Genomic DNA, 26,646 nt, shown 5'->3' on the forward strand with positions numbered 1-26,646 from the left:
CTCCTCGGCGGCCAAGGCGGTCGCCGAGTGTCGGGTGGTCAACAGGTGGCGGGGAAGAGCGCCTCTCCCTACGGGGAGGAGGAGGCGGATAATCGTCCCGTCGTTCTACTGCTCTTGGGCGGCCATCTTGGTTGCGCTCGATGGTGAGGCGTGTCCGGCTGTGGCTGGCAGCCGGCTCCTTGTCTCTTCTGTCACGGACGACACCAGTCGGTCTCCGGGAGGTCGCGCCTTGATCTCGGCGAGGGGGAGGATCAGCGGCGTGCGCGCCGGGTCCCGCCTGGCGGTGGAAGGCGGTTTCTTGCTGCTCGGCAACCGCGTCGATGAGTCGCTGGACGCGTGATAGGTCTCCAACGTATCTATAATTTATGAGGTATGCATGCTATTATATTATCCTTCTAGGATGTTTTATATGCATTTATATGCTATTTTATATGATTTTTGGGACTAACCTATTAACCTAGAGCCCAGTGCCAGTTTCTGTTTTTCCTTGTTTTTGAGTTTTACAGAAAAGAAATACAAACGGAGTCCAGTTGACGTGCCAATTTTTGACGATTTTTTATGGACCAAAAGAAGACCCTGGAGCAAAAGAGTTGGGCCAAAAGAGTCCCGGGCCGTCCACGAGGGTGGGGGCGCGCCCACCACCCCGGACGTGTGGGCCTACCTCGGGGACGACTCGTGCACCTTCTTGACGTGAGACCTATGCCAAAAATTCCTATAAATACAAAAACCTCTAGAAAATAACCTAGATTGGGAGTTCCGCCGCCGCAAGCCTCTGTAGCCACCAAAAACCAATCGGGAACTGTTCCGGCACCCTGCCGGAGGGGGGATCCATCACCGGTGGCCATCTTCATCATCCCGGCGCTCTCCATGACGAGGAGGGAGTAGTTCATCCTCGGGGCTGAGGGTATGTACCAGTAGCTATGTGTTTGATCTCTCTCTCTCTCTCTCGTGTTCTTGATTCAGCACGATCTTGATGTATCGCGAGCTTTGCTATTATAGTTGGATCTTATGATGTTTCTCCCCCTCTACTCTCTTATAATGGATTGAGTTTTCCCTTCGAAGTTATCTTATCGGATTGAGTCTTTAAGGATTTGAGAACACTTGATGTATGTCTTGCATGTGCTTATCTGTGGTGACATTGGGATATTCACGTGACTACTTGATGTATGTTTGGTGATCAACTTGCGGGTTCCGTAATCTCGTGAACTTATGCATAGGGGTTGGCACACGTTTTTGTCTTGACTCTCCGGTAGAAACTTTGGGGCACTCTTTGAAGTTCTTTGTGTTGTTTGAATAGATGAATCTGAGATTGTGTGATGCATATCGTATAATAATACCCACGGATACTTGAGGTGACATTGGAGTATCTAGGTGACATTAGGGTTTTGGTTGATTTGTGTCTTGAGGTGTTATTCTAGTACGAACTCTATGATAGATCGAACGGAAAGAATAGCTTTGTGTTATTTTACTACGGACTCTTGAATAGATTGATCAGAAAGAATAACTTTTAGGTGGTTTCGTATCCTACAATAATCTCTTCGTTTGTTCTCCGCTATTAGTGACTTTGGAGTGACTCTTTGTTGCATGTTGAGGGATAGTTATATGATCCAGTTATGTTATTATTGTTGAGAGAACTTGCACTAGTGAAAGTATGAACCCTAGGCCTGGTTTCTTAGCATTGCAATACCGTTTACGCTCACTTTTATCATTAGTTACCTTGCTGTTTTTATATTTTCAGATTACAAAAACCTATATCTACCATCCATATTGCACTTGTATCACCATCTCTTCGCCGAACTAGTGCACCTATACAATTTACCATTGTATTGGGTGTGTTGGGGACACAAGAGACTCTTTGTTATTTGGTTGCAGGGTTGCTTGAGAGACCATCTTCATCCTACGCCTCCCACGGATTGATAAACCTTAGGTCATCCACTTGAGGGAAATTTTCTACTGTCCTACAAACCTCTGCACTTGGAGGCCCAACAACGTCTACAAGAAGAAGGTTGTGTAGTGGACATCAACGCGCTCTGTCATGTGGCGACGCTCATCACCTTCGAGCTTGTCTAGCTCGTCTGCTGCCGCCTGGGCAGCTCGTATGTTCTCCGCAGGCATGGCGTACACAGGGCGATCCGCCCCGAATATGCTGGCGATGGTAGCGCCACGCTGCCGGACCATGCCAATGCGGCGAGGCCCGCCAGGAGCCGGCGTACCGCCAACAACGCTGTCCATCTCGCACTGGTAAGCCTCCGAGAAGCGTCTTATGCTCGCCAACTTCTTGGTGCTCTCGACAAGCTGGACACGGCATGCCTCCAGTGTCTCGGCGTCGGCAGCATCTGTGATGGGTGCAGACAGGTCTTGCAGCTCCGCCTCGAGCGGGTCTTGGGCGTCATCGCCAGAGGCTCCGTCGTGGCTGATGACGAGCACCTCCGTGAGGATGCCGCCGCTGCTGTCAGCGGGAGGGAGAGGGTCGTCGAAGACCACCATGTTGGTGGGGAAGGCGTCTAGAGATGTCGTGTCGGAGTTGACATGCATCGGGTCGGTGGAGCCGATCGACTCGAAGTCAGAAGCGGGCTCGTTGGTGACGTCGAGCTTGCCGAGGAGGTCGACGAGACAGCTCTCGGTGCTGGTTGCACCCGCGCCTGGCGCGGGCTCATCAGAGAGGCGGATCTCGCCATCTAGGTCGGCAAGGGCAGCCGCTGCACAGGCGAGCTTTGTGCCATGCAGCGCGTCGGCGCTGACGCCGTCGGGCGTGCTGGGCTGGCTGCGCTCGCCAGGGAGGAAGAGGGTTCCCATCCAGAACAGATCTCCGGACGACGGTGCACCTAGCCCCACGGTGGGCGCCAAATGTTGGGGGTTTGGTGCGACATATGCCAAAGGATGGCTTATCATGGTGGGGGCTAGTAAGACGTCGCCGGTGCCAGGAAACGGGATAAGGCGAAGACATGCACGCCGGCAAATCTTACCCAAGTTCGGGGCTCTCCGTGGAGATAACACCCCTAGTCCTGCTCTGCGGGGTCTCCACATGATCACTCAAGCAACAATGGTGGCTACAAGCTTGCTCCTTGAGCTGTTTCTCTAGAGGGAGAAGTAGAGCAAGTCTAGCCCTAGCTTCGTCTCTCTATATGGGTGTGTGTGTACAAGAGGCTGAACCCTTTTCATGGGTGCCCTAGGGGGTTTATATAGGCCTACCCCTCAGGGGTACAATGGTAATCCGGCCAGGCGTGGGCCCAGGCCATCAGTGTCTCTGGCCGCCGGCTTCTCCGCTGGCTGGTGAGGCCCGCCGCCTGGTGGGTCCCGCCTCCTGTCCGGTACTTGGCCGACAGGCCGTACCCACCGCTTGCGGGTTGTGCCAGCTGCTTGGTACTGGAGCGATGCGGCTAATGTCGCATGCTTCGTCGGGGGAGGCATGGCTACAGTGCCGCCGCCTGGCGGGCGTTCACTCTAGCCACTCCCCGTATCTTCTGGTTGATGGCGCACGGATCCCCAAGGGGGGAAGGGCCGCCTGGTCATCTGTCGGCTCCTCTGAGCCGGCTGGCCAGGCACGGCCGCCTTCTGGTTGTCTTGCTATCAAATGGGGCCCGCTGTCTGCGGGCCGTGCCGACAACCCGTCGTGGGAGAATGGCTCCCTCTGACAGGGATGACGTCAGGGTCAGCGTGGCAACAGTGCTGCGCCGAACGGAGGATCCCCGTGTGATATGGCGCACTGTGGCCACGCTAGGCCCTAGGCTAGGGGGTGGCGTGCTGTAGCCATGCCCCGTCTCATCATATTGATGAAGGTGCAGACTTTGAGAGCGCTTGGGGCCGCCTGCTGGGAGCCGGCCTCTCGAGAAGCCGCCCGCCAGGAGTCGGTCCGCTCCAGAGCCGCCTTCTAGGCCCTGCCGCCTTCTAACAGCCGGCCGCGTGGACCAGCTGGCAGTGAGAAGGCGGCGCTTCGATCTTGGATTCTTGAGGGGCGCAGCCAGCCCCGATGTCTTGAAACGCCATGGGGAGCCGACGGGGCTACCCGTGGCTAATTTGTAACGCCCCAAGATCGACGCTTCAGACGCCTTCCATGTTTTTCGTTGTTGTTGTGTGTTTGAACTGTTTGTTGCCATGATCGCGATGAGTGCCATTGTCATATTTTGCTTCTTGCATCATGTTCATCATTTGATTATATTGCATTGCCATGCCCATCTTTGTCATGTTGCATTTCTTCCTCTTGTCATTTTGCATTCTCATAATCATCATGTGCGTTTTCATATTCATGCATGTGACATTGTTGCATGCTCCATGTATGATCATGCATCATCTCCTCCTCCTTCCTTCTTTTTTCCTTCATTTGGCAAGTGACCTTTCCCCCTCCTCCATAAATGTTCATTATTTTCCTGATGCTAATTCACCATGCCTAAACCCTCTCTACCAATTTTTAGCTCTTGTGGACTTGTTCTGGTTGGAATCAAATTGCCTCAAGTTTGAATTTAGTTCAAACTTGCGATAATTTTCTTTCTCTAAAAATGCCCAAACCAATTATTTCAAATAGTGCATAATTCCAGCGTCGCGGGGATATTATTATATCTCTCCTACACCGCTCTTTTATCCCCGTGCTTTTCTGTTTATTTTCTGCCTGAGGAAAATGAAAAAGAAAAGAGACAACAGCAAGAGCGGCCTACCTGGGCCTCCTTGTACCAGGCCGGTCCAGCAGCAGTCCCAGCAGCAGCCTCAGCGCAGTCCCCTCGCTCTCTCCCGTGGTGAATCCACGCTGGACACCCATCCGAACCCACGTGCAGCGACCGTTCCCTTCGCCTTTTTCTTCCTCCTCTCGCCACCTCCCCCTCACAGTAAAAGCAGAGGAGGAGCACACAAGGCCACCGAGGCAGCCAGCCGAGCCGCATCCCCTCCTATAAATCCCGCAGCCTCCGCCCTAGGGTTCCTCCTCCTCCCTCCTTTCCCCTCCGCGCCGCCGCCACAGGTAAAGGGACACCCACGCACCTGCTTCCGCGCCTCCAGGAGTCATGGCCGTTGCGGCCACGAGCTCGTCGCCGGCCTCCCTTCTGCGTCCCCGAACACCTCCACGCTGCCCCGGATCCATTCTGACGTCGAGCCACGACCAAGGATCGCCAAGTCCGACTACCTCCCCATCGTTGTCTTCCTCCCCTGCTTCCTGCTACTTCAGGGACAGCGCTGGTCAGCGCCTTCCTTCCTCGCATCTCCTCGTCCCCGAGCTCGATCGACTTCCCCAAGCCCCTCTACGTGAGCAGCCATGCTTCCCCATACCTTTTCCCCGTCAATTGCATCATCCGTCGCCGATTGCTTGCATGCCCACCTAGTGCCTCCGCCGCACCTCGCCATGGCCCCAAGCCAAGGAAGCGCATGAGCTCGAGGTCTCTGCTTCCGCCTCACTCCGCACGCCGCGCACCACACCTCCACCTATTTCCGCACCCCCGCCATCGGCCTGTGGTCGCCACGGTCCCCGTCTTGCTTGTCGGCATCGTCACCCAGTTCCTCTGTGATCCACGAAGAAGAAGGCCTGGCTTTGCTTCAGTTCAACTTCAGTCACGCCCTTGCTTTGAACAAAGAAGAAGCAGCAGCAGACTGGTCCGCGCTCTGCTCGTCTATACAGGAGGTCGTGGGATCAAGTCCCAGCTGCCCCAATGTTTTTGCTCTGTTTTTCCTGTACTGTTGCACGCGCACACCCACATCCGCTTCGGGCCAGATCTGCTGCTCTGCTGGGTTTCCACGGTGCGCAACATTCGGCCCGCATCTTCTTTTTATGTTCGCTGCGATTTGTCTAGTTCAAGTGCATGCATATTTACAGGAAATGCCATCATTTTAAATTGTTAATAACTCATTAACCGTGCATCGGATTAAAATGATGTAAACATGTAAAATGCTTAGAATTTCTTCTAGTTTCATAATTTGCCACTTTCATCCATGCTTAAAATGTTTAACTTGCTGTTTATTTAATTTTGCATAAATGCCATGTTAAAATGATTTATTTCATAACTAATTAACCGTAGCTCCAAATTAAATGTTCTTTATATGTAAATGGGGTAGAAAAATGCCTAGTTTAACATGGTGCACCTATCTTGTATGTTTAACAACAATACAATATGCTTTAGGACAGAACAGTACCAATTCCAAAATATGCATATGAGGATTTTCCGGAATTGTTATTTGCTGTTCCGGCCTCATTTAAACTTGCCTAAATAGTTAGTTGACTTATGCTTAACCTCTTGCCATGTTAATCAACATTTAATATTGTTGAGTACATAAACGGGAGAGAACTAAATAAGTCATGTGGTGTTTCGTCAATATGCAACTCGTTGCATATTGAGCTCCACTTAATTTGTAGTATTGTTTGTTGCACTTTGCCATGCCATGCCTCTTTAAACCGGACATGCATCATACTTGATTGTGCATCATGCCATGTTTATGTGATGGTTGTTTACTATGTTGCTTGCTTCTTTCCGGGTTGCTTCTCTCGTTAGCTTCGGTTTTGTTCCGGAGTTGTGAGGATTCGTTCGACTACGTCCGTTTGTCTTCTTCATGGACTCGTTCTTCTTCCTTGCCGGATCTCAGGCAAGATGACCATACCCTCGAAATCACTTCTATCTTTGCTTGCTAGTTGTTCGCTCTATTGCTATGCCGCGCTACCTACCACTTGCTATATCATGCCTCCCATATTGCCATGTCAAGCCTCTAACCCACCTTTCCTAGCAAACCGTTGTTTGGCTATGTTACCGCTTTTGCTCAGCCCCTCTTATAGCGTTGATAGTTGCAGGTGAATTTGAAGTTTGTTCCATGTTGGAACATGGAAATGGTTTGATATCACAATATATCTTATATTATTAATGCATCTATATACTTGGTAAAGGGTGGAAGGCTCGGCCTTATGCCTGGTGTTTTGTTCCACTCTTGCCGCCCTAGTTTCCGTCATACCGGTGTTATGTTCCTTGATTTTGCGTTCCTTACACGGTTGGGTGATTTATGGGAACCCCTTGACAGTTCGCTTTGAATAAAACTCCTCCAGCAAGGCCCAACCTTGGTTTTACATTTGCCTAACAACCTATTTACCCTTCCCTTGGGTCGGCCAACCCGAGGGTCATCTTTATTTTAACCCCCCGGGCCAATGCTTCTCTAAGTGTTGGTCCGAACCGAGTAGATTGCGGGGCCACCTCGGGGAAACTTGAGGCTTGGTTTTACTCGTAGGATGTCTCATCCGGTGTGCCCTGAGAACGAGATATGTGCAGCTCCTATCGGGATTTGTCGGCACAGTCGGGTGGTCTTGCTGGTCTTGTTTTACCATTTTCGAAATGTCTTGTAACCGGGATTCCGAGACTGATCGGGTCTTCCTGGGAGAAGGAATATCCTTCATTGACCGTGAGAGCTTGTGATGGGCTAAGTTGGGACACCCCTGCAGGGTATTATCTTTCTAAAGCCGTGCCCGCGGTTATGTGGCAGATGGGAATTTGTTAATGTCCGGTTGTAGAGAACTTGACACTTGACTTAATTAAAATACATCAACCGCCTGTGTAGCCGTGATGGTCTCTTCTCAGCGGAGTCCGGGAAGTGAACACGATTCTTGTGTTATGTTTGAATGTAAGTAGTTTCAGGATCACTTCTAGCTTCTCGACCGTTGCGTTGCTTCTCTTCTCGCTCTTATTTGCGTATGTTAGCCACCATATATGCTTAGTGCTTGCTGCACCTCACCACTTTACCCCTTCCTTACCCATAAGCTTAAATAGTCTTGATCTCGCGGGTGTGAGTTTGCTGAGTCCTCGTGGCTCACAGATACTTCCAAACAGTTGTAGGTGCCGATGATACTAGTGCAGATGACGCAACCGAGCTCAAGTGGGAGCTTGATGAAGATCTTGTTCGTTATGTTGTTTCGTTTCCTGTTGATCAGTAGTGGAGCCCAGTTGGGACTATCAGGGATCTAGCATTTGGGGTTGTCTTCTTTTATTTTGGTTCCGTAGTCGGACCTTGATTGTACTCTGAATGATGTATGTTTGATTTATGTATTGTGTGAAGTGGCGATTGTAAGCCAACTCTTTATCCCATTCTTGTTCATTACATGGGATTGTGTGAAGATGACCCTTCTTGCGACAAAACAACCATGCGGTTATGCCTCCAAGTCGTGCCTCGACACGTGGGAGATATAGCCGCATCGTGGGCGTTTCATAATTACTCCGACAAGTACCTTGAAGTGGTGTTTTGTTTTCTTTCGCTAACTAAGCTCATGAGATTTTTTGTTAAGTTTTGTGTTGTGAAGTTTTTAAGTTTTGGGTAAAGATTTGATGGATTATGGAACAAGGAGTGGCAAGAGCCTAAGCTTGGGGATTCCCAAGGCACCCCAAGGTAAAATCCAAGGACAACCAAAAAGCCTAAGCTTGGGGATGCCCCGGAAGGCATCCCCTCTTTTGTCTTCGTCCATCGGTAACTTTACTTGGAGCTATATTTTTATTCACCACATGATATGTGTTTTGCTTGGAGCGTCGTGTATGATTTGAGTCTTTGCTTTTTAGTTCACCACAATTATCCTTGTTGCACACACCTTTTGGGAGAGACACACATTAATCGGGATTTATTAGAATACTCTATATGCTTCACTTATATCTTTTGAGCTAAACAATTTTGTTCTAGTGCTTCACTTATATCTTTTAGAGCACGGTGGTGGTTTTATTTTATAGAAATTGTTGATCTCTCATGCTTCACTTATATTACTTTGAGAGTCCTTTAGAACAGCATGGTAATTTGCTTTGGCTATAAAATTAGTCCTAATATGATAGGCATCCAAGTTGGATATAATAAAAACTTTCATATAAGTGCATTGAATAGTATGAGAAGTTTGATACTTGATGATTGTTTTGAGATATGGAGATAGTGATATTAAAGTTGTGCTAGTTGAGTAGTTGTGAATTTGAGAAATACTTATGTTGAAGTTTGCAAGTCCCGTAGCATGCACGTATGGTAAATGTTGTGTAACAAATTTGAAACATGAGGTGTTCTTTGATTGTCATCCTTATGAGTGTCGGTCGGGGACGAGAGATGGTCCTTTCCTACCAATCTATCCCCCTAGGAGCATGCGCGCAGTACTTGGTTTTTGATGACTTGTAGATTTTTGCAATAAGTATGTGAGTTCTTTATGACTAATGTTGAGTCCATGGATTATACGCACTCTCAACCTTCCATCATCGCTAGCCTCTTCAGTACCGTGCATTGCCCTTTCTCACCTTGAGAGTTGGTGCAAACTTCGCCGGTGCATCCAAACCCCATGATACGATACGCTCTATCACACATAAACCTCCTCATATCTTCCTCAAAACAGCCACCATACTTACCTATTATGGCATTTCCATAGCCATTCCGAGATATAATGCCATGCAACTTTCCACCGTTCCGTTTATTATGACACGCTTCATCATTGTCATATTGCCTTGCATGATCATGTAGTTGACATCGTATTTGTGGCAAAGCCACCATGCATATTATTTCATACATGTCACTCTTGGTTCATTGCCCATCCCGGTACACCGCCGGAGGCATTCATATAGAGTCATATTTTGTTCTAGTATCGAGTTGTAATCATCGAGTCGTAAATAAATAGAAGTGTGATGATCATCATTAATAGAGCATTGTCCCAAATAAAAAAAGAGAAAGACCAAAAAAAGAAGGCCCAAAAAAAGAAAAAAAAAGAAGAGAAATAAAAAGGGACAATGCTACTATCCTTTTTCCACACTTGTGCTTCAAAGTAGCACCATGATCTTTATGATAGAGAGTCTCTTGTTTTGTCACTTTCATATACTAGTGGGAATTTTTCATTATTTAACTTGGCTTGTATATTCCAACAATGGGCTTCCTTAAATGCCCTAGGTCTTCGTAAGCAAGCAAGTTGGATGCACACCCACTTAGTTTCTTTTGTTGAGCTTTGATATATTTATAGCTCTAGTGCATCTGTTGCATAGCAATCCCTACTCCTTGCATTGACATCAATTGATGGGCATCTCCCTAGCCCGTTGATTAGCCGCGTCAATGTGAGACTTTCTCTTTTTTTGTCTTCTCCACACAACCCCCATCATCATATTCTATTCCACCCATTGTGAGGGAGTCCTGGACTAAGGGGTCCTCGGGCGTCCGGCCTGTTATTCATTGGGCCGGACTGATGGTCTGTGAAGATATGAAGGCCGAAGACTATACCCGTGTCCGGATTGGACTTTCCTTGGTGTGGAAGGCAAGCTTGGCGACCAACTATGAAGATTCCCTCTGATGTAACCGACTCCATGTAACCCTAGATCTCTCCGGTGTCTAGATAAACCGGAGAGCGTAGTCCGGATAGAAGGAGACTCATTACCATATTCACATAGGCTAGACTTCTAGGGTTTAGCCATTACGATCTCGTGGTAGATCAAATCTTGTAACACTCATATTTGTCAAGATCAATCAAGCAGGAAGTAGGGTATTACCTCCATAGAGAGGGCCCGGACCTGGGTAAACATCGTGTCCCCCGTCTCCTATTTCCATCGATCCTAGACGCACAGTTCCGGACCCCCTACCCGAGATCTGCCGGTTTTGACATCGACATTGGTGCTTTCGTTGAGAGTTCCTCTATACCGTCAGCAAAGGATTCGATGGCCCCTTCGATCGTCAGTAATGGCGTCGTCCAGGGAGAAACCTTCCTCCCCAGACAAATCTTTGTGTTCGGCGAGTTCGTACTGCGGGCCAACTCGCTTGGCCATCTGGAGCAGGTCGATAGCTACGCCCCTGGCCATCAGGTCAGATTTGGAAGATTGAACTACGTTGCGGACATCCGTGGAGACTTGATCTTCGATGGATTCGAGACCATGGCAATCGCTCCCCCTCGCTCCGATGAACATGACTTAAAGCTGTCATCGGATCACATCCAGGAGATGGTTCCTGTCGTTGCGACGGCCTCAGAACTTAAGCAGATCGTGCCCTCTGAGGCCACAAAGTCCGCGGCGTTGGAGCCACACACAGACTCTACATCCTGCAATGTTTGCGTCAATGGAACTCCGGACTCGTCTCCGGCTATACATTTCGGACTAGGTACGCCTGCGGACACCGAGCTGGATCGGTTATCGATTTTCGAATTCAGCACCGCAGACATCTTCCAGCATTCACCTTTTGGTGATGTGCTAAACTCTTTGAAGAACTTGTCCTTGGAGGAAGACTCACAGCCGAACTATGTTCGGTTCGAGCTAGAGGCGGATGACGAGGAACTTTGCTTCCCACCCGCCACCCACTTCATAGCCAATGTCGATGACTTAACCGACGTGCTTGACTATGGCTCCGAAGACATCGACGGCATGGACGATGATGCCGACAAGGAGCAAGGCCAAGACCCGCCATTTACTGGACGTTGGACGGCCACCTCTTCGTACGACGTGTACATGGTTGATACACCTAAAGGATTTGGCGACGACAAAGAAAAGCCAGATGCGAATAAAACCTCCGAGACGCAGTCCAAGCGCCGGCGGCCCAAACGCCGCTCTAAGCCCCGTCGCTCAAAGGATGGCAACACTGGCACTGGGGAAAATAGTACTCCGGGCGACGCCAAAAATAATGAAGACCATGTCGGAGCTGCATCCGAACAGGAGGAACACGACAACAGGCACGATAACCCTGATGAACAGGCCATAGAAGATGACTCGGAGGACGATAGTTACCGTCCACCCTCCGAGGAGGAGACAAGCCTCGGGAACAAAGACTTCATCGTGCCTGAGGATCCTCTGGAGCAAGAGTGCTTTAAGCTTCAGCTCATAGCCACTACAAGGAGCCTGAAAAAGAAACAGCAGCAGCTTCAAGCTGAACAAGATCTGCTCGTCGACAGATGGACTGACGTCCTGACAGCCGAAGAATACGGTCTCAAGCGCCCAGCCAAGAGCTACCTGAAACGCAGACTGCTACCTCAATTTGATGAGGAGGCACCGGAGCACACATCTCCCTTCCTAAATGCGGAACGACCACCACGTGGTCGAGACAGGGCGGCCAACCGGCCACCCCGCGGTCGGGATAAAGCGGCAACTCAGGCCGAACAGCAGCCTGCCCCACCGCCCCGTAAAAATAGAGTCGGAAGAGTTCGGGGTCATACGTACGACCTCCGGCAGACCCTGGGCAGTAGAGCAGGACATACAAGATCGATCTACGGATCGCGAGGACGTGCCTCGAGGCACGACGACGGCTACCTATTCGGACGTGACAAACCAAACCACGCCCAGGCTGAATGCCGCAGGCGGACTCCATCAAAGCTACGCCGCGATGCGGCCCGCTATAGAGGCGCCGCACACCCTCTCTGCTTCACAGGCGAGGAGCTGGATCATGAATTCCCCGAGGGGTTCAAGCCTGTCAACATTGAATCATACGACGGAACAACCGATCCCGCAGTATGGATCGAAGATTTTATCCTCCACATCCACATGGCCCGAGGAGACGACCTCTACGCTATCAAATACCTCCCATTAAAGCTCAAAGGATCAGCTCAACACTGGTTAAATAGCCTGCCTGAGAATTCCATCGATAGCTGGGAGGACTTGGAAGACGCTTTCCTTGATAACTTCCAAGGAACTTATGTCCAGCCACCAGATGCCGGTGACCTAAGCCACATAGTTCAACAACCTGGAGAATCAGCCAGAAAATTCTGGACTAGATCCCTAACCAAAAAGAACCAGATCGTTGACTGTCCGGATGCCGAAGCCCTAGCGGCCTTTAAGCATAGCATCCGGGACGAATGGCTCACCCGCCACCTCGGCCAGCAAAAACCGAGGTCCATGACAGCCCTCTCGACACTTATGACCCACTTTTGCGCGGGAGAGGATAGTTGGCTGGCTCGCAGTACAAACACAGCCAACGACACAGGCCCCTCCGAGGCCAAAAACAGCACCGGCAAGCTCCGGCGCAACAGACACAAACGCCAAAGCAATGGCGATAACACCGATGACACAACAGTTCACGCCGGATTCAGTGGCTCCAAGTCCGGCCAGCGCAAGTAGCCCTATAAACGGAGCAGTGGAGGACCATCCAGCTTGGACCGCATACTCGATCGTCCTTGCCAGATACATGGCACCCCAGACAAACCGGCAAACCATACTAACAGAGATTGCCGGGTCTTTAAACAAGCCAGGAAGGTAAACAGCAAAAACAAGGAAGGGGAATCACGGAGCGAGGACGATGACGAGGAGCCCCGGCAGCCGAGCACTGGGGGGCGAAAGAAATTTCCCCCTCAAGTCAAAACGGTGAACATGATATACGCTACACACATCCCCAAAAGGGAGCGTAAGCGAGCACTTAGGGACGTCTACGCAGTAGAGCCAGTCGCCCCAAAATTCAATCCGTGGTCGTTGTTCCTGATCACCTTCGATCGCCGAGATCATCCAACCAGCATCCGCCATGGCGGTTCAGCCGCACTGGTCCTCGACCCAATCATCGGCGGATTTCACCTGACACGAGTCCTAATGGACGGTGGGAGCAGCCTCAACCTGCTCTATCAGGACACAATGCGGAAGATGGGCATTAACCCCTCACGAATCAAACCAACAAAGACTACCTTTAAAGGAGTCATACCAGGCGTAGAGGCCCGTTGTATGGGCTCAATAACGCTGGAGGTAGTATTCGGTTCCCAGGATAACTTCTGAAGCGAAGAATTAACCTTCGATATCGTCCCATTTCGCAGCGGTTATCACGCACTGCTAGGACGAACCGCATTCGCTCAATTCAATGCGGTGCCACATTATGCTTATCTCAAGCTCAAGATGCCTGCTCCACGTGGTGTCATTACAGTAAATGGAAACACAAAACGCTCCCTCGGTACAGAGGAGCACACCGCCACCCAAGCAGCAGAAGTACAGAGTGGCCTTCTCAAGCGGCACTATAATCCGGCTGCCGAGCCCCTGGACACCATTAAGAGGGTCTGGACTACACTGCAGGAGGACAACTCGGCTCGTCACGAGCCAAATTAGCAATTTGGTCTCCGTCCCAGCCCCGATGAGGCAATGGTATTAGTACCGCGCACATACAAACTACGCACTCAAAACCCCATGGCTACTGACGGAGGCATAACTCGGTCGCGATCCACAGTACGGCTTGATAGACCCTGGGAATCACACGTTTGTGCTTTTCCTTTTTACAGGTTTTCTTCTCTTTTCGAGGTCTACACGGACGACCCGCTTGCAGAACACACCAAGGAGGCAAGGAGCTTTGGCGTACAAGGGAACCCCTAGGTGATCTCTAATAAACGGTTACCATACTTGTTTTACATACCCACATGCAGCTCGCCCTTGGTGACGGCATGTTAAATAGCCTTACTCGCTTATCGCATTACTTGTACAAAGTATGCCTCGACGTACTAGTTCAATCACAATGGTGAATAAATGGTGGCGTGAGCGCATTACTTCATTTTTTCCGTTTCCTCACCTTAGTATCTATTACTCATTGCACACGTACACCATGGTACGTACTGCTACGCCAGGGGCTTCATTACACCCTGCATCACGGCAATAAAAGTCCGAACACTTCTACAGTATAGTTCGGCACCCCGAACTTATAGCATTATATGCATCGGCTCCGAATCATGTCTTTGGTCAATAGTTGGGTTGCCCGGCTCCTGTGTTTACTACCTTACGTTCCGCTATATCGGCTAGGGTAGTAAAGGGAGAACTACTGCGATTGTGTCCCGGTTCTTCCGGACGAGCACCTCAGTAGAGAAAGCCGAAAACTGGCTGTCATGATGCGGCGAGAGCCAGTCAGCTGTTCAAGAGGTTCCAAATCGTTGGAGATTTTTTCCGCTTCTTGCGAAGAATCGGTTCTTCCGATTAGGCATGTAGAACGCCCCTAATTCGGCCTTCCGAACACCAGGGGCTTCGTCAACTTTCTTAATTGTCAAACTCCTATGGCTAAGTGAGGGCGGTAAAGGCCGCATAGTCTGATTGCCTTGTTCGTTGCGCTAAACACCTCCTTTAAGGACCAGAATGTAAAGAGTGTTTAGATTTATCCCGAACACCGCCGTACTATCTACGTGGGGGCAGAAGCCGACGACTGGTCAACCCTCAGATTTAATAAACGGCCGCACAGGAGGTAAAATTTAAATCATAAGCATTATACTACATAACATCATTGTTCCATATTACAGGGCAAGGTAATATACATGTTCTCATGGGAATATAACATCCTTCGAACATTGCTCCGCCACAAGGAGGGACCCCTCCAGAACACCATCAAAATAGTGCTCGGGTCGACGATGCTCCTTGCCCTCCGGCGGTCCCTCGGTCATTAGCTTCTTGGCATCCAGCTTCGCCCAATGCGTCTTGACGCGGGCAAAGGCCATACGCGCACCTTCAATACAGACCGACCGCTTCACGGCTTCGAGCCGCGGACAGGCACTCACAAGCCGCTGCACAAGTCCAAAGTAGCTGCTAGGTATAGGATCGGTAGGCCACAACCGGACTATTAGGTCCTTCATGGCTAGCTCTGCCAACCTGTGCAGCTCGACCAACTGCTTTAGCTGGTCGCTGAAGGGCACCGGATGTTTGGATCCCAGATGTTGGGACCAGAATAGCTTCTCCGTAGACATCCCTTCTTCGCCTCTATAATGCTCGGCAGCATCTGATACACTATGCGGCAGATCCGTAAACGCCCCTGGAAAACCCAAATTCAGGATAAGTACAAGGAACGTTTCTTCTACATACTTACTATGCAAGGTGAAAGACTTACCCGCTGTAATCTTCTTGGCCGCCTGAATTTCCTGGAGGGTGCTCTGGGCTTCGGCTCGTGCATCCTGCGCGCTCTGGCGGGCCTTCGCCAATTCGGACTCTTGCGCCTTACAATCACGCTCCAGGGACTCAAATCTCTCTATCGCGCCCTGGAGCTGTTGCTGCGCCTCGCCAACCCGGGCCTCATGCTTCTCGCGCGAGGCGTGTTCCTTGGCCGCTTTGTCCTCAGCCTCGGCTAGCGCCTTCTTAAGGTTGCCACCTCGGTCGTGGCCCCTAATAAAGTTTATGACACTTTAGTCCGGTTGGAATATTCATTTTTTTGAAATACACCCACAGGGTGCTGCATACCTTGGCTATCCTCAAGCTGCTTCTTCACGAGGTCGAGCTCCTCCTCGGCCCGCTCCAGTTTCTGCTTCAGTCCAGAGATCTCCGCAGCATGAGCAGTGGCAGCCTACAGCGATACCTGCTTATTCACATAGACAACTCATGTTAGACTCCTGTGATATTTATTCTTGATCCTCTGTTCGGCTTTTCTTCCCGAACACCAAATAGAGCATCAGGAGCTACTGTCTATACTGTGATATTTTTCCTACAATCACAGTACTTACCTCAAAGCCCGTTAGAAGGCTATTGCAGGCTTCGGTCATTCCGCTTTTGACGAACTGAACCTTCTCTATCACCATGTCCATAAGGACACGATGTTCATCCACAATAGAGGCGCCTCGTAGCGCCTCCAGCAGATTATCCGGTGCCTCTGGTCGGACAGAGGTCACCGGTGGAACAGGCACACTCCCTCCTTGTAGGGAATGCTGTTCGCTGGACCCTGGAGCCGTGCCAGTCAGCTGTCAAGAGGTCCGAAGGGAATTTGGGCTCCGTCAGCAGTCCCCATGGGGACTTTTTTCCCGTATGTCCGGCAGCCGAAGAGTCATCCTGGGGCGTCACCCGATGATCTGCGGAATCTCCCCCCAGCCTGGGAAAGTCTTTTTGGACACCACCTCGTCATCACCCTTGGGTGAGACGGAATGAGCAGGTGGCGGAGACATGCTAGCCATCTCCTTCGAGTCTAGCGAATCCTCTGTCGAGGATCGCGGGGAGCCATCGTGTGCCGGACTGCAGTGACAAAGCTTACAATATGTCAATATTACAAACCAGGAAGGCCATACGTTTGCGGATTCTGGTACTTACGAGGCGGCCCGAGGCTTGGTCCGGCGAGGTCGCTCTGGACTGCTGTCAACATCCCACGCGGAGTTATCCGCGAGGGAGCCTTTAACCCTCTTAGGCGCTTTCGCCTCTGGACTTGTGGGGGCCACTCTCTTCTTCCTCCCCACTTCAGGTGGGGAGTCATTTTTTTCTTCCTCTTCATCATCGTCGTCAGCGGACGAAGAGGAAGTCTCGCTTCCGTACGTCACGTCCGGAGTGCCTTTACGGCGAAGGCCCCTTTTGGCCCCTTTGGCTTCCTTCTTAGCCGTCTTCTCCGGCACCTCATAAAGGTGCAGGGAACAACATCTTCTCCAGTAATGGAAATCCTTGGTCTTCGGGCAGCGGAGCCAGACAGTTAATCTCCTCAGCCACCGTGATCCAGGACTGAAAACATGGATAGGAAAGCTTAGGCTTTACCTCAAAATATGCGAGTAAAAGGTATGCTTTGAAAACATGGAATAACCTACCAAATTAGCTTGGCGCTTTAAGCTAAGCTCGCGATCCTCGGTCATAGGCGGCGGCGTCTCGCCGGCCTTAAAAAGCACTCTCCAGATGTCTTCGTGCGTCGTGCCGAAGAGCTCTTGCAGCGTCTGGTGCTTGGCCGGATCATACTCCCACAGATAGCAAGTCCGACGTTGGCACGAAAGGACCCGACGAATGAGCATGACCTGGACCACGTTGACAAGCTTGATTTTCCTATCTATCATGTTCTGGACGCACGTCTGGAGCCCAATCAGCTCATCCGAAGGACCCCAGGTTAGGCCCTTCTCTTGCCAGGAGGTGAGCCGCATCGGGATTCCAGATCAGAATTCGGGGGCCACCGCCCAGTTGGCGTCGCGCGGCTCGGTGATGTAGAACCACCCCGATTGCCACCCCTTCACCGTCTCCGCAAATGAGCCTTCGGGCCAGGTGACATTGGGCATCTTGCCCACCATAGCGCCTCCGCACTCTGCCTGTTGACCGCTCACTACTTACGGCCTCACATTGAAGGTCCTCAGCCACAGGCCGAAGTGAGGTGGGATGCAGAGAAAAGCCTCACAAACGACGATAAATGCCGGAATTTTGAGGATGAAGTTGGGGGCTAGGTCATGAAAATCCAGCCCGTAGTAAAACATCAACCCACGGACGAATGGGTGAAGAGGGAACCCCAGCCCGCGGACGAAATGTGTAAGAAACACAACCCTCTCATGGGGCTCAGGAGTAGGGACGATCTGTCCCTTGGCCGGGAGTCGATGAGTGATCTCCTTGGCCAGATATCCGGCCTCCCAGAGCTCCTTGATATCCTTCTTCTTAACGGAAGAAGCCATCCACTTACCACCAGCTCCGGATCCAGACATCTTTGGAGTGCTTTCTCGAAGAAGGGAAAAGGTAAATCTTGGGCGCTGGAGCTCAGGGACGAAAGGGCTAAGGAGGAACCAAGGTGTGGGTAAAGAAAGGAATCCGTATCCCCATATAAAGGCCATGAATGTCAAGCGCCTCCCCACTCGCCTTAAACTCGCCTATTCCCAAGGGCCTGGCAAACGGCACGGTTGGGTAGCCCACGCCCGCATTGATGAGAATCCCACAATAAGGAGGCACGATCTCTGCTTCGACAAGACGTGCCAATAGCAACCGCGTCTCGAAACGTGGGATGGCAGATGAAAAACGGTTCGAAATTATGACCGGACATATGTGATGTCGTGTTGCAAAAAAGCTATCAACAGATTAGATTCATGCAAATATTATATTCTCTCTGCGGTTGTGTACGGTGTGTGTAACAGGTCCGGATACAATCATAGCATCCGAAGACTATCTTGGAGTTCGAAAAAGGGGAACCCGCCTTGCAATGCCGAAGACAATCTGCGCGCCGGACTCCTCGTCATTGAAGCCAGGGTCAGGGGCTACTGAGAGAGTCCTGGACTAAGGGGTCCTCGGGCGTCCGTCCTGTTATTCATTGGGCCGGACTGATGGGCTGTGAAGATATGAAGGCCGAAGACTATACCCGTGTCCGGATTGGACTTTCCTTGGCGTGGAACGCAAGCTTGGCGACCAACTATGAAGATTCCCTCTGATGTAACCGACTCCATGTAACCCTAGATCTCTCCGGTATCTATATAAACCGGAGAGCGTAGTCCGGATAGAAGGGGACTCATTACCATATTCACATAGGCTAGACTTCTAGGGTTTAGCCATTACGATCTTGTGGTAGATCAACTCTTGTAACACTCATATTCGTCAAGATCAATCAAGCAGGAAGTAGGGTATTACCTCCATAGAGAGGGCCCAAACCTGGGTAAACATTGTGTCCCCCGTCTCCTATTACCATCGATCCTAGACGCACAGTTCAGGACCCACTACCCGAGATCCGCCGGTTTTGACACCGACACATAGTGCTATATCCATGGCTCACGCTCATGTATTGCGTGAAATTTGAAAAAAGTTTGAGATTACTAAAGTATGAAACAATTGCTTGGCTTGTCATCGGGGTTGTGCAAGATGAGAGCATCTTGTTTGACGAAAATGAAGCATGGCCAAACTATATGATTTTTTAGGGATGAGCTTTCTTTGGCTATGTTATTTTGAGAAGACATAATTGCTTGGTTAGTATGCTTGAAGTATTATTATTTTTATGTCAATATTAAACTTTTATCTTGAATCTTTCGGATCTGAACGTTCATACCACAATAAAGAAGATTACATTGAGAAATATGTTAGGAAGCATTCCACATCAAAAATTCTGTTTTTATCATTTACCTACTCGAGGACGAGCAGGAATTAAGCTTGGGGATGCTTGATACGTCTCCAACGTATCTATAGTTTTTGATTGTTCCATGCTATTATATATTCTGTTTTGGATGTTTAATGGGCTTTATTATACACTTTTATATTTTTTTTGGGACTAACCTATTAACCCAGGGCCCAGTGCAAATTGCTGTTTTTTTGCCTATTTCAGTGTTTCGCAAAAAAGGAATATCAAACGGAGTCCAAACGGAATGGTACCTTTGGGAGTGTGATTTTTGGAACAAACATGATCTAGAGGACTTGGAGTGGACGTCAAGAAATGAACGAGGAGGCCACGAGGCAGGGAGGCGCACCCCCACCCTCGTGGGCCCCTCGTGGCTCCACCGACCTACTTCTTCCTCCTATATATATCTACGTACCCCGAAAACATCCAGGAGCACCACGAAACCCTATTTCCACCGCCGCAACCTTCTGTACCCGTGAGATCCCATCTTGGGGCCTTTTCCGGCGCTCCGCCGGAGGGGGAATCAATCACGGAGGGCTTATACATCAACACCATAGCCTCTTCGATGATGTGTGAGTAGTTTACCTCAGACCTTTGGGTCTATTGTTATTAGCTAGATGGCTTCTTCTTTCTCTTTGGATCTCAATACAAAGTTCTCCTTGATCTTCTTGGAGATCTATTCAATGCAACTCTTTTTGCGGTGTGTTTGTCGAGATCCGATGAATTGTGGGTTTATGATCAAGATTAACTATGAACAATATTTGAATCTTCTCTGAATTCTTTTATGTATGATTGGTTATCTTTGCAAGTCTCTTCGAATTATCAGTTTGGTTTGGCCTACTAGATTGATCTTTCTTGCAATGGGAGAAGTGCTTAGCTTTGGGTTCGATCTTGCGTTGCTCGATCCCAGTGACAGCAGGGGAAACGACACGTATTGTATTGTTGCCATTGAGGATAAAAAGATGGGGTTTATATCATATTGCTTGAGTTTATCCCTCTACATCATGTCATCTTGCCTAATGTGTTACTCTGTTTTTATGAACTTAATACTCTAGATGCATGCTGGATAGCGGTCGATGTGTGGAGTAATAGTAGTAGATGCAGGAGTCGGTCTACTTGTTGCGGACGTGATGCCTATATACATGGTCATGCCTAGATATTCTCATAATTATGCACTTTTCTATCAATTGCTCGATAGTAATTTGTTCACCCACCGTAATACTTATGCTATCTTGAGAGAAGCCACTAGTGAAACCTATGGCCCCCGGGTCTATTTTCCATCATATTAATCTCCCGTCAACTAGCTATTTCTGGTGCCGTTTATTTTGCAATCTTTACTTTTAATCTTTATCATAAAAATACCAAAAAATATTATCTTATCATCTCTATCAGATCTCACTTTTGCAAGTGGTCGTGAAGGGATTGACAACCCGTTTATCGCGTTGGTTGCAAGGTTCTTATTTATTTGTGTAGGTACGAGGGACTTGCGTGTGGCCTCCTACTGGATTGATACCAAGGTTCTCTAAAACTGAGGGAAATACTTACGCAACTTTGCTCCATCACCCTTTCCTCTTCATGGGAAAAACCAACACATGCTCAAGAGGTAGCATCAATATGATAAGCTAACGGATGGGTCTTGTCCATCACATCATTCTCCTAATGATGTGATCCCGTTCCTCAAATGACAACACATGTCTATGGTTAGGAAATTTAACCATCTTTGATTAACGAGCTAGTCTAGTAGATGCTTACTAGGGACATGGTGTTTTGTCTATGTATCCACACATGTATCAAGTTTCCGATTAATACAATTCTAGCATGAACAATAAACATTTATCATGATATAAGGAAATATAAAATAACAACTTTATTATTGCCTCTAGAGCATATTTCCTTCAGTCTCCCACTTGCACTAGAGTCAATAATCTAGTTCACATCGCCATGTGATTTAATACCAATAGTTCACATCTTTATGTGATTAACACCCATAGTTCACATCGCCATGTGACTAACACCCAAACGGTTTACTAGAGTCAATAATCCAGTTCACATCGCTATGCGATTAACACCCAAAGAGTACTAAGGTGTGATCATGTTTTGCTTGTGAGAGAGGTTTAGTCAACAGGTCTGCCATATTCTGATCCGTATGTATTTAGCAAATTTCTATGTCTACAATGCTCTACATGGAGCTACTCTAGCTAATTGCTCCCACTTTCAATACGTATCCAGATTGAGACTCAGAGTCATCTGGATCGGTGTAAAAAGCTTGCATCGACGTAACTCTTTACAACAAACTCTTTATCACCTCCATAACCGAGAAATATTTCCTTAGTCCTCTAAGTATAATTTTGACCGATGTCTAGTTATCTACTCCTGGATCACTATTGTACCCCCTTGCCAAACTCATTGGCAAGGCACACAACAGGTCTGGTACACAGCATGGCATAGTTTATAGAACCTATGGCTGAGGCATAGGGAATGACTTTCATTCTCTCTCCATCTTCTGCCGTGGTCGGGCTTTGAGCCTTACTCAACTTCACACCTTGCAACACAGACAAGAACCCTTTCTTTGACTGACCCATTTTGAACTCCTTCAAAATCTTATCAAGGTATGTACTCATAGAAAGTCTTATCAAGCATCTTGATCTATCTCTATAGATCTTGATGCCCAATATGTAAGCAGCTTCACCGAGGTCTTTCTTTGAAAAACTCCTTTCAAACACTCCTTTATGCTTTCCAGAAAATTCTACATCATTTCCGATCAACAATATGTCATTCACATATACTTATTAGAAAGGTTGTAGTGCTCCCACTCACTTTCTTGTAAATACAGGCTTCACCGCAAGTCTGTATAAAACTATATGCTTTGATCAACCCATCAAAGCGTATATTCCAACTCCGAGATGCTTGCACCAGTCCATAGATGGATCGCTGGAGCTTGCACATTTTGTTAGCACCTTTAGGATTGACAAAAACTTCTGGTTGCATCATATACAACTCTTCTTTAATAAATCCATTAAGGAATGCATTTTTTATATCCATTTGCCAGATTTCATAAAATGCGGCAATTGCTAACATGAATCGGATAGACTTAAGCATCGATACGAGTGAGAAAATCACATTGTAGTCAACCCCTTGAACTTGTCGAAAATCCTTTTTGCGACAATTCGAGCTTTGTAGATAGTAACACTACCATCAGTGTCTGTCTTCCTCTTGAAGATCCATTTATTCTCAATGGCTTGCTAATCATCGGGCAAGTCCACCTCCATGCTTTGTTCTCATACATGGATCCTATCTCAGATTTCATGGCCACAAGCCATTTTGCGGAATCTGGGCTCATCATAGCTTCTTCATAGTTCGTAGGTTCGTCATGGTCTAGTCATGACTTCCATAGCAGGATTACCGTACCACTCTGGTGCGGAACGTGCTCTGGTTGACCTACGAGGTTCGGTAGTAACTTGATCTGAAGTTTCATGATCATCATCATTAGCTTCCTCTCTAGTTGGTGTAGGCATCACGGGAACGATTTTCTGTGATGAGCTACTTTCCAATTCGAGAGAAGGTACAATTACCTCATCAAGTTCTACTTTCCTCCCACTCACTTCTTTTGAGAGAAACTCCTTCTCTAGAAAGGATCCATTCTTAGCAACAAAGATCTTGCCTTTGGATCTGTGGTAGAAGGTGTACCCAACAGTTTCTTTTGGCTATCCTATGCAGATGCACTTCTCTGATTTGGGTTCGAGCTTATCAGGCTGAAGCCTTTTGACATAAGTGTCGCATCCCCAAACTTTAAGAAACGACAGTTAGGTTTCTTGCCAAACCACAGTTCTTACGGTGTCGTCTCAACGGATTTAGACGGTGCCCTATTTTAACATGAATGCAGCTGTTTCTAATGCATAACCCCAAAACGATAGTGGTAAATCGGTAAGAGACATCATAGATCGCACCATATCTAGCAAAGTACGGTTACGACATTCGGACACACCATTACGCTGTGGTGTTCCAGGTGGCGTGAGTTGTGAAACTATTCCACATTGTTTTTAAATGAAGGCCAAACTCGTAACTGAAATAATCGCCTCCGCGATCAGATCGTAGAAACTTTATTTCCTTGTTACGATGATTCCCCACTTCACTCTGAAATTCTATGAACTTTTCAAATGTTTCAAACTTGTGTTTCATTAAGTAGATATACCCATATCTGATCAAATCATCTGTGAAGGTCAGAAAATAATGATACCTATTGCGAGCCTGAATACTCATCAGACCGCATACATCGGTATGTATTATTTCCAATAAGTCATTGGCTCGCTCCATTGTTCCAGAGAATGGAGTTTTAGTCATCATGCCCATGAGGCATGGTTCGCAAGTATCAAATGATTCATGATCTAGTGATTCCAAAAGTCCATCCGCATGGAGTTTCTTCATGCGCTTTACACCAATATGACCTAAACGGTAGTGCCACAAGTATGTTGCACTATCATTATCAACTTTGCATCTTTTGGCATCAATATTATGAATATGTGTATCACTACGATCGAGATTCAGTAAACCATTCACATTGGGTGTATGACCATAGAAGGTTTTATTCATCCAAACACCAAATAACATGTATTTAGGTCCAACACTAATCCTGAAGGTAGAGGGAGTGTGCGATGGTGATCATATCAACCTTGGAATCATTTCCAACACACATCATCACCTCACTTTTAATTAGTCTCCGTTCATTTTGCAACTCCTGTTTCGAGTTACTAATCTTAGCAACTGAACCAGTATCAAATACCTTGGGGTTACTATGAACACTAGTAAAGTACACATCAATATCATGTATATCAAATATACCTTTGTTCACTTTGCCATCCTTCTTATCCGCCAAGTATTTGGGGTAGTTCCGCTTCCAGTGACCATTCCCTTTGTAGTAGAAGCACTCAGTTTTAGGCTTAGGTCCAGCTTTGGGCTTCTTCACGGGAGTGGCAATTTGCTTGCCATTCTTCTTGAAGTTCCCTTTCTTTTCCTTTGCCCCTTTTCTTGAAACTAGTGGTCTTGTTAGCCATGAACACTTGATGCTCTTTCTTGATTTCTACCTTCGCCGATGTCAGCATTGCGAAGAGCTCGGGAATCTTTTCCATTATCCCTTGCACATTATAGTTCATCACGAAGTTCTAGTATCTTGGTGATAGTGACTAGAGAACTCTGTCAATCACTATCTTATCTGGAAGATTAACTCCCACTTGATTCAAGCGATTGTAGTACCCAGACATTCTGAGCACATGCTCACTGGCTGAGCTATTCTCCTCCGTCTTGTAGGCAAAGTCCTTGTCAGAGGTCTCATACCTCTTAACACGGGCATGAGTCTGAAATACCAATTTCAGCTCTTGGAACATCTCATATGCTTCGTGATGTTTCAAAAACGTCTTTGAAGCCCCGACTCTAAGTCGTAAAGCATGGTGCATTAAACTATCAAGTAGTCAGCATATCGAGCTTGCCAAACATTCATAACGTCTGCATCTACTCCTGCAATAGGTCTGTGTAATTGCATCTAGTGCCCCTTAGTGATTTTGGTATATTGAAGACTTATAGGTTAAGGGAATAATGCATTTGTGAGTGTACACAGGAATATAAGTCTATGAGGAGTTTGATATTTACAATGAAAGTCGACCCCTAAAAATGAATGTCTTCAGCTGAAGACTTTGAAAGCGAAGAAATTGGTGTGACCTTGAAGACTTCATATTCATGCGAGGATTATGAAGCATGAAGACTTTTGTTTTCGTAGTTTCATTTTTTGTTTCTTGAGTCATAGGAAACACCGTACTGTTAAAGGGGGTCGAGGTAAAACTAAGCAAAAGTTTCCAAGTGATGCTCATCTCAAAATCCTACACCTACCCAATCATTTGGAGTGAAGCCATTGGAAATCTCATACAGTTCAGTCAATTTCTTTAGTGACAAAGACAAAGATCTTCTGTTCTCTGAGGAATTTGTTCTGATTGAGGAGTTAGGAATTTGCCAATGCGGATTGCCTACAAGTGAGGAACATGATAGCCCTGAGGAATTTGATACTCAAATATCCGACCGTTGCTGTGCTACGCGCCAGCTGTCCCAAAATATCTACCCACCTAACGGTCATATCATTGAAGGGCATTTATGTCTTATCATGTCGGGCTGCTCCCTAGGCTCTAAATAGCCGCCCCCTACAACCACTAGTTGGTTGGCTGCTCTGAGAGAAACTGACACTTGTCATTGAGAGCATCCCATCCTCCGAGGACTTTGAGAGAAACTCATCAAGTGAGGAAACCCAAACCCAAACACCTACAAATCCAAAGCGATTGAGCATCACTGAAGAGATTGTTCCTGTGTGGAACCGACGCTTTTTATCTTTGAGTACTCTGTATCCTCCAGACGGTTAGGCGTCATGGTCCAGAGCATCCAAGAGGAAATTGTGGATCGCCGAGTGACCAAGTCTGTGAAGGTTTGGGAGTCACCTGAAGACAAACCACAAGTGATTGGGCGAGGTCTGTGTGATCTTAGCTCAAGGAGGATACGGTGAGGATTGTGTGTCCGGGACTGTGTGTCCTCAGGTTTAAATACCTAGGCGCTCCAACCAGATGTACAACTGTCACAGCAGTTGGAACTGGTCTACCAAATCATCATCTTCACCAAGCCACTAGTTCTATTTCCTCATTCATGTGTTGATGAACTTGATCATTACTGTTTGAAGACTTTGACTGAAGACTTTCTCAATTTCCTCAATCCTAATTCTTCAGTCATTTTGTCTTCGGCCTGCTTATCCTGTGTTTTACGCTTCCTGTACTCTGTGCTCATTTCATTTCATTATGATGAATGTGGTTATGCTATGTTATGTTTGCACCTGAGTACTTATTTTGCTGCTAAGTAGTTCATTGCTTAGGAATTTCCTCACCTAGAAATTCCTTAGTGACGAATTTGTAAAAATCGCCTATTCACCCCCTTCTACTCGATATAATGCACTTTCAATTGGTATCAGAGCAAGGTACTCCCTTGTTC

The 26,646-nt window shown here is 47.9% G+C and overlaps 1 protein-coding gene across 2 annotated transcripts; it reads left to right on the forward strand.

Moving 5' to 3' along the window:
- The first annotated feature begins 4,924 nt into the window (after positions 1-4,924).
- LOC141041761 (uncharacterized) lies at positions 4,925-20,397 on the forward strand. Of its 2 annotated transcripts, XM_073508968.1 has the most exons (3): positions 4,925-5,721; positions 6,471-6,561; positions 7,788-20,397. In XM_073508968.1, the coding sequence occupies exon 3, from the start codon at positions 10,611-10,613 to the stop codon at positions 12,987-12,989; it is 2,379 nt and encodes a 792-aa protein (XP_073365069.1). In that variant the 5' UTR covers positions 4,925-5,721; positions 6,471-6,561; positions 7,788-10,610; the 3' UTR covers positions 12,990-20,397. The 2 variants fall into 2 exon arrangements, with proteins under 2 accessions (XP_073365069.1, XP_073365070.1); XM_073508969.1 differs by lacking the exon at positions 6,471-6,561 and having other exon boundaries at positions 4,925-5,232.
- The last annotated feature ends 6,249 nt before the right edge of the window (positions 20,398-26,646 follow it).

Source organism: Aegilops tauschii, chromosome 2 (genome assembly GCF_002575655.3).
Source record: "Aegilops tauschii subsp. strangulata cultivar AL8/78 chromosome 2, Aet v6.0, whole genome shotgun sequence".
Taxonomy (NCBI): Eukaryota; Viridiplantae; Streptophyta; class Magnoliopsida; order Poales; family Poaceae; genus Aegilops; species Aegilops tauschii.